An 8,538-nucleotide genomic window follows, 5' to 3' on the forward strand; every position below is an offset into this window, starting at 1 on the left:
GAGAATTGAAATTTTTTTCCCATTTTATTTTAGAGTTTTTTTTTTGCATCAGAACTCTTTATGAAATATCGAAAAATTCACACTTCTCTCCTGTGGAATTAAATAGACATGTTATATCTTGACATTTTATAAAAACTGCATGAACACCCTCTACACCAGCTGAAAATCTGAAGAGATGAAATATTTGATTATATCTCATATGTCAGTGGACAAAACGATTATAAAGAAAACTAAATTTGTTACAAGTCATATTTCAGGTCGACTAGACCAGTTTAAATGTAATTTATGCTAATCAGACGCAGCAAGATCGAGCTGGATGATACAGATATAGCAAACGACAGGTGTCACGTGGTTTTACAGTTAGCTAAAACTCTAGATTTTAGAACCATGATGATTTCTATCGATGTCTATACTTCCTATAAGCATCTTCACAGTCTTATTTGTGTGGTTCTATCCCATCTCTCCTGCGCCAACCATAACCTCTTCTTTCATACTCCTTGGTGTCCTCACATTTTTTTTCCTTCACAACCAAAGAATTTTTTAGAAAAAGCCCATTTTCATGTCATCGAAGTCATTTGGAAAATCTAAATAATAACACACTCTCTTTTCCTCACTTCAACTCCTCTTTCTCTCTGTCAAGAAAGAGGAGAACCAAGAACCAGGAAAAATGGCGGTCTGTACAGTCTACACAGCTCAATCCCTCAACTCAATCTCCACACCACCAAAAACCCACTTGGGATTCAACCAGAAACAAGTAATTTTCTACACAAACACCAAGAGAAAATCCCCCAACAGCAAGAGGTCCTTCACTGAAATCTCATGCTCAGCTGACAAAACAGTAGTGATCGGCTTAGCTGCCGATTCTGGCTGCGGGAAGAGCACTTTCATGCGGCGGCTGACGAGTGTCTTCGGTGGCGCTGCCGAGCCACCCAAAGGCGGAAATCCTGACTCAAACACACTCATAAGTGACACCACCACCGTGATATGCTTGGATGATTACCATTCGCTCGATAGAACCGGAAGAAAAGAGAAGGGAGTGACTGCTCTGGACCCCAGAGCCAATAACTTTGATCTTATGTACGAACAGGTTAAGGCCATTAAAGATGGAGTTGCTGTGGATAAGCCTATCTACAATCATGTTTCTGGTTTGTTGGATCCTCCTGAATTGATCAAGCCCCCCAAGATTCTCGTTATCGAAGGACTACACCCCATGTAAGTTGCAAATTTAAATATGTGTGTGTTCTTAAATCTTAACGTTAATCAAGTGTTCCAATACATGCAAATACTAAGACCAGCTTTTTGTATTATGAAACTTTGGTCATTCCTATACATTTTTACAACAATTGTGTTTACCATCTTTGTTTTGCTTCCCCTACGTTACATATATATGAACCATTGAGAATGGATCATATTTTAAAGGTGTTTCGAGAAGATTCAAAAGCTACTATGAGATTTGATTTTCTATAAATCTTAATAAAACGTAATGTGATTTTGAAAATTATATTCGAATATATATATATATATATATATATATATATATATATATATATATATATATATATATATATATACATTGAGAATGGATCATATTTTAAAGGTGTTTCGAGAAGATTCAAAAGCTACTATGAGATTTGATTTTCTATAAATCTTAATAAAACGTAATGTGATTTTGAAAATTATATTCGAATATATATATATATATATATATATATATATATATATATATATATATATATATATATATATATATATATGAAAGAAATTGTGTTATCCCTAATCTGATAATTGTATGGTGGAGGAATTATCATAAGAAATTGTGTTATCCCTAATCTGATAATTGTATGGTGGAGGAATTATCATAGTCTCAGCTCATATTTTAGCTCACCCATGCGTCAAATTACAGTCCATGCCTTGTCGCTTTTTCCCCATTTTATTACATTACGAGTACTACACTGTTGATTTCAATTGAGTTTTTTTTCTCCAAATTAGACTTTAATTTTTATAAAAATTATTTGAACACCCAGCAACAGCTGAAAATCTGGTTAGTATAGATAATATCAAGGTTCTAAAAGGCGTGAAGCGCCCCGAAGCGCGGATGTCGAGCTCCAAGCTTTTCAAGCTTAAGCGAAATTAGCACAGGCTTAAGCGTGAAAAAACGTTTTTTATATTCAGTGTAATTGTAATTATCTCAAACCAATAATTAGATAAAATAATACATAAATATGATAAATTTTATGTCTGATGCATTAATTCTCATATTTATAAAATCATAAAATATCAAAATTACAATCTTAATTTGTTTTTGCAACTAAAACACATTAAAAATGTTAAATATTTGTCAAATCATTATCAGACATGCTTAATCATAATTAAAATTAAAAAATAAACATCTAAATTATAAACCTAATTTATTATTTTAAAATAAAAAAACATACCTTCAAAATAAAAAAATTAATAGATGCGATCAATTGTAGTTAAGCACGCTTAATCAAACACCTTAATTATGCTTAATTCGGTCAAACTACAGTTTGACCGCTTTCTCCGAAGTGGGCGTTTTCGCCAAGCTTCAAGCTTAAGCGAGCTTAAGCGGAGCTTAAGCGAGCTTTTTAGAACACTGGTCATAATATACGAATTAGTCTACCGGAACTAAAATATGGCTTGCAGCACAGTGAGTTTTCTTTCTAACTGTTTTAACCGGTGGTGGTTTTGATCACTAGTTTATGAGATATCATCAAAATATTTCAACTCGCTAGATTTCATCGGGTGTTCGTACTACTTTTATAAAAAAATTGCGGTCTAAAATACTTATTTAATTTGAGAGAAGTGTGCATTAATTTCATAAGAGTATTTGGTGAAAAAAATCGTTTAATATATACAATATCTTAACATCAATAGATAAAGTTATTTCACCCATCATTTTTAGCATTGTTAAATAACACAACAACATGCATTCTCCGTCAAACGATTGAATTTTTCAGCTTAAAATTTGTTAAGATTCTTAATGTGTTAAATGTAATAATATTTTAAATTACAATATTAATCATTCATAGTCGGGAGAAATCCTTAATCCACTTCTACGATATCCAATGACCAATGTCGTATTTAATTAAAATTATTATGTAAAGGTACGATGCGCGTGTTAGAGATCTCTTGGACTTCAGCATTTACTTGGACATCAGTAATGAAGTTAAATTTGCATGGAAAATTCAGGTAACTAATAATAACTCAACATTTTTTTTGGTTTTTTGCAAATAGCATCAGATTAAAGTAACTAGATTTAGTTTCTGTATTCTGTTTGTTGGTGAAAAATGAAAGAGAGATATGGCAGAAAGAGGACACAGCCTTGAAAGCATCAAAGCTAGTATCGAAGCTCGGAAACCAGATTTTGACGCTTATATTGGTAATCTTTCTCACCAAAATCTCAAATACACAAACATGGAATTGGCAGATATATATATATATATATATATATATATATATATATATATATATATATATGATATTCCGTACTGAAAGTTTCGATTTGTGCAGATCCACAGAAGCAATATGCAGATGTTGTGATAGAAGTGTTGCCCACACAACTGATACCGGATGACAATGAGGGGAAGGTATTGAGAGTGAGGCTGATAATGAAAGAAGGGGTGAAGTACTTCAACCCAGTGTACCTATTTGATGAAGGATCCACCATCAACTGGATACCCTGTGGCAGGAAGCTAACATGCTCCTACCCCGGAATCAAATTCGCTTACAGCCCCGACGTCTTCTACGGCAACGAGGTTTCACTTCACAACCAAGAAATATTCATCTTTAGTAGATATTTTCAATCACATTTTTCCTACATGTATAACACAAGATTCATCCCAAATACGGTTCGGTGTAAAAATGATGATCTTGTGTGGTGCAGGTCTCGGTGTTGGAAATGGATGGCCAATTCGACAGATTGGATGAACTCATTTACGTCGAGAGCCATCTGAGCAACATCTCGACTAAATTCTATGGAGAGATCACACAACAGATGTTGAAGCATTCGGATTTCCCAGGCAGCAGCAACGGAACAGGTCTGTTCCAAACGATTGTTGGCTTGAAGATCAGAGACCTATTCGAGCAAATTGTTGCAGCCAGGGCTGCAGCACCTATGGCAGCTTCAAAGGCATGAGAAAATGATCGATCCGGAATTTTTCTATATTCTTTTTGCTGTCACCTTGTTGTTTCAATTGAATGGATAGGTTGAGAAATTCTCAGTTTGTATATGTAATTTAAGCTGGAAGTATGTGGAGACTTGTAAACAAGGGAAACAGAAGCATATAATTAAGCCATTGGGCTATAGAAACTTTAGACAAAGTTCCAATTTCTTTCCTTCCTTGTAAAATTGGTGTTGGTGATTTTCATAAAAATGACAAGGAACCTGAATGGAAATGGATGGAAGGAATTATATTAGAAGGAACCAAAACGGAGGAAACCACTTCGCGATGCAAACAGTTGCATCTGTTCATATTATGCCTCTTCGTGGTTTCATGGTTTTTTATGTTTTAATGAAGGGTTATGATCCAAAAGACATATCCATCACAAAGAACGATTCTAACAGTATAAATATCAAATTAACTGATCATTTCATTATTTTCAAACAAGGGTACAGAAACTTCATCGTTTTCATGTAGAAATGACTTTTTCTGGCAGATTATACACAATAGCTTCAAAATTATAATCATCCTCTCATTTGTATTTGATATCATTTTAGAGGATTATATTGACATGCATGTCAGAACGAGCTAGCGAGAATCAAGAAATTATCAACTGTTGTATGTGATACTTAAATGCTTTAAAATGGCAAATGAATTCTGTAGCGAATGAGAGTTGAGTCAAGTGTTTCAATATATACTTTCTCTTTAAGAAAAATCTGTTCCGCCTTAGTGTTTCGATTTATGACAACCAACTCTCAAAATACAACTCATTTTGCAAATACAGTACAATAATTTGCAATAACAATAATTAAAAAAATGGAGTTTACTTGTAGTAATAAGAAATAGAAGAGAAGCAATGTGAGTACAATGTTCTTTCAGAAATCTGATTTAAAATTATTATAATGGATCCTTGATAATGTATTTAAACTTTTCAACCTGTAGGGAGATGTCTTTATCATCATATGAGGTGTCTTTTGGACCAAAGGACATGAACAAATCATCAAGAAACATAATATGGGAGGAATGAAGTCTGAAAACTTGAAAAAACGAACACATCTGTTCAAAATCAATGTGGTGTACGCTGGGGCGGTGAAATATGGCCGCCCCAGCACACCCTATGTTGTTTGAAAAATCTTGACAGCACCCACCGTTAGGGGTGAGCGTCGGTCGGTTCGATCCGATTTTTCTATATAACAGTTTGGTTTTTCGGTTTTGAACATATCTGGTCCAAAACCAAACCATTTTATTACGGTTCGGTCCGGTTTTTTTCTAATACGATTCGGTTTATATGGTTGGTTATATACGGTTTTATAATATTTTGTTAAGAAATAAAATTATATGTTACTTGATACTTGATGGATGCAATACATATAAAATAATTAATGACAGTAGATGAGTAGAACATATATGATGACAATACATTTATGACTTAACAATATAAGCTTCAATCAGTAGATCTTCAATAAAATGATACATAGTCATTAAATTCCAATTCTCAGACTCCAAAATACACGTAGATTTTGCGTCTCACATGTCAATACATTTAACAATATGAGCTTCAATAACAATTTGAACTTCCAATTGTCAAACTCCAAAATCCTGTTTTGCAAAACTAAAAAAAATGACATTAAATTCATCACAATAGTGATTATGAATCACAATCTTGAAGCATAACTTAAATATATGTAAAATTACTGAAACTAACAAAGATATGTCCCAATCATATAAGACAAACTCTATTTTTTTGAAAAAAAAAATAAATTCATTAAAACTAGTTAGGATAACTCGTAACAATAAGTGAAAATGCATAAACTTATCTAGTTAACTTACAATATTTCATTGAAGCCATATAGTTTAACATGATATGGCCGGTTCGGTTATTTCGGTTTTTTAGGGATCAAAACCATAAATCGAACCGAAAAAGCGATTTTCTTTAATTTTGAAACCGTAACCGGCCGAAAAACCGATAAAACCGAACCATTTAAACCGAATTTTTCAGTCCGATCGGTTATTTCGGTTTTAACCAAACTATGCCCACCCCTACCCACCGTGCTAGGGCAGCCATAAAAAGAGACCCCAATGCAAGTCTTGCTGCCTAGATTTTTCCAAGCAACACTTTGAGGCGCTTAGGTGCCCTTTTTGGGCGTCACACATATGAGTCCAACACTTCATATACGTGTTTTGAGTTCGAGTTTATTTATGTTGTTATCGTTTCGATATTTCCTTGAATTTCTTGCTTAATTTACATTCATTAAGCCTAAAAATTTTCAACAATCCCCTATATGAATGAAATTAATATATGAATGCACGTGATGTCGAAAGAGAGTATACACGAAAAATTATCGTATCAGGATAGGTAGTTTTTGGCTTTGAACCTTTCTTAGCAGAATACTATCGGATTTACTAGGCCACGAAGTCAACTTGATATCTTGAACTTCTTGGCTGTTTGTTTAAAACTAGAAACAATACCTACACAATAAATTATCTATCATGTCCATTTGGTTCTTTATCAGTTGTGTATGTTTTGGTCATGGAACACTTCTTGGTTTTATAAGTGTTTTTTTGAGGTTGTTCTTCCTCACACTTGCATAGAGGTTTTTTAAGAGTATCCCGCTATACTCCTCCTTTTACAAGTTAAAAACCATTAAAATTCCGATACTTAACCTCGCTATAACGAGAACTTTATTTTGTAGGTTTTAAACTCATTCTTATAAACAAATTGTGTTAGCCAAATTGCTAATAACAAAATATAAAAGTAGGGAACGAAAGCAATCTCGAAAAGATATAGACAGAGCTGCATCTTCAGGAGCCATCTTTATCTAATTATACTCAATAAATCAGTCTATAAATGAAAAGTTTGCGAACCACTGTCGATGAGTAAGTATATCCACGTTCGGCTGAGGGAATTCATCCTTTGGGCAGGTCTTGTTGAGGTCTCGGTAGTCGACAATCAAAAACAGTAAATCAAACCAAGTCCTGCACGAAAGAACAGTTTTCTTAAAACATATTTGTCCCCTCCGACGGTGCTTCGAGGATCTCGACAGACAACTGTTTTCCAGGATACAACGGAAAAACCTTGCAGCAACTTAGCACGAAGTAACTACATTGGCGAACCGAAAACGTACCTTCACTTTATCATCGAAATTTTACGGAGGCCAAATGGAAAGCTAACAATATGAAATGCAAGAGAATGCTTGAAAGAGATCTTGATTGTTTGTAAAAAAAAAACCATTTTTTATGCATATGGAATGAGGAAATGAACACTATTTATAAGCCCCAAAATGCACACCAAGAGTCATGCAAGATTAATTAACTCAATTAATCTTCCCATTAACTCAAGAATATGAAGAGCCAAAATTCTTCAATTAACTCAAAAATGTGGAAAGTCAAAAGACACTTCCACAATAATGAGTCACAACTAACTTAAGAATGTGGAAAGCCAAAAGGCATTCTCACATTCACGAGACATAATTTTTATTCAATATTTAATTTTACTTGAAATTTCCAACAATCCCCCACATGAATGAAAATTGATACAAATTTTGGTGACAAAGTTCTACAGTTGAATCTTGCATAGGATAGGTAGGTTTTACCCTTTGAACATTCCATTATGAAATATATTTGCTTTATTAGCTGACCAATAGACATGATGTCCTGGAACTGTTCTGTCGTTTATGTAAATTAAGATATACTTCACACAAGACTCTCCATAATACTATTTAGTTCTCATGATCGTGTTCGTTTTGGCCATGAACACACGCCTGGTTCTGCAAGAGGGTCTATAATTGAGCCTTACAATTCCTTCGAAGCGGCCCCACTTCTCTCTCACATAGGTGATTCTATAATCTTCTCATCAGAATCATTAAAAATCGTAAATTTATCCTCAACATTCACTGTTTCAGAATAGGAATGAACTAGGGATAACCCCCCACAATGATTCTCTAAATTAGTGCGATTATATTGTCTCATTGAACCTAGTTTTTGGGGATCTCTAGTCAGCGTAGGTTGGGTTTTTCTTCACACCAATTTATTCTATAGGCTTGAGCCTCATTCCCCTAGACATTTACGCAACTAACTCTCTGTTTAATCCCTTGGTTAGCGGATCCACTATGTTATCCTTTGACTTTACATAGTCAACATAGATAACTCCAGTTGAGAGTAGTTATCTAATTGTATTGTGTCTACGACGTATATGCCTATACGTATGATTATACATTTTATTTTGTGCCCTTACAATCGCAGATTGGCTATCACAATGTATGCATATAGCCGGCACTGATTTTTCCCATCCTGGAACATCTTCTAAGAAGTGACGCATCCATTCAGCCTCTTCAACACACTTGTCAAGAGCTATAAA

The 8,538-nt window shown here is 34.1% G+C and overlaps 1 protein-coding gene across 1 annotated transcript; it reads left to right on the forward strand.

Annotated features, from left to right (window-relative positions):
- The first annotated feature begins 459 nt into the window (after window positions 1–459).
- Window positions 460–4,352, forward strand: LOC140813948 (phosphoribulokinase, chloroplastic-like). Its single transcript, XM_073172773.1, has 5 exons — window positions 460–1,212; window positions 3,126–3,210; window positions 3,316–3,400; window positions 3,532–3,776; window positions 3,905–4,352. Exons 1-5 carry the CDS (start codon window positions 668–670, stop codon window positions 4,154–4,156), a joined length of 1,212 nt encoding a protein of 403 aa, XP_073028874.1. The 5' UTR covers window positions 460–667; the 3' UTR covers window positions 4,157–4,352.
- The last annotated feature ends 4,186 nt before the right edge of the window (window positions 4,353–8,538 follow it).

This window comes from Primulina eburnea, chromosome 15 (assembly GCF_022965805.1).
Source record: "Primulina eburnea isolate SZY01 chromosome 15, ASM2296580v1, whole genome shotgun sequence".
Taxonomy (NCBI): domain Eukaryota; kingdom Viridiplantae; phylum Streptophyta; class Magnoliopsida; order Lamiales; family Gesneriaceae; genus Primulina; species Primulina eburnea.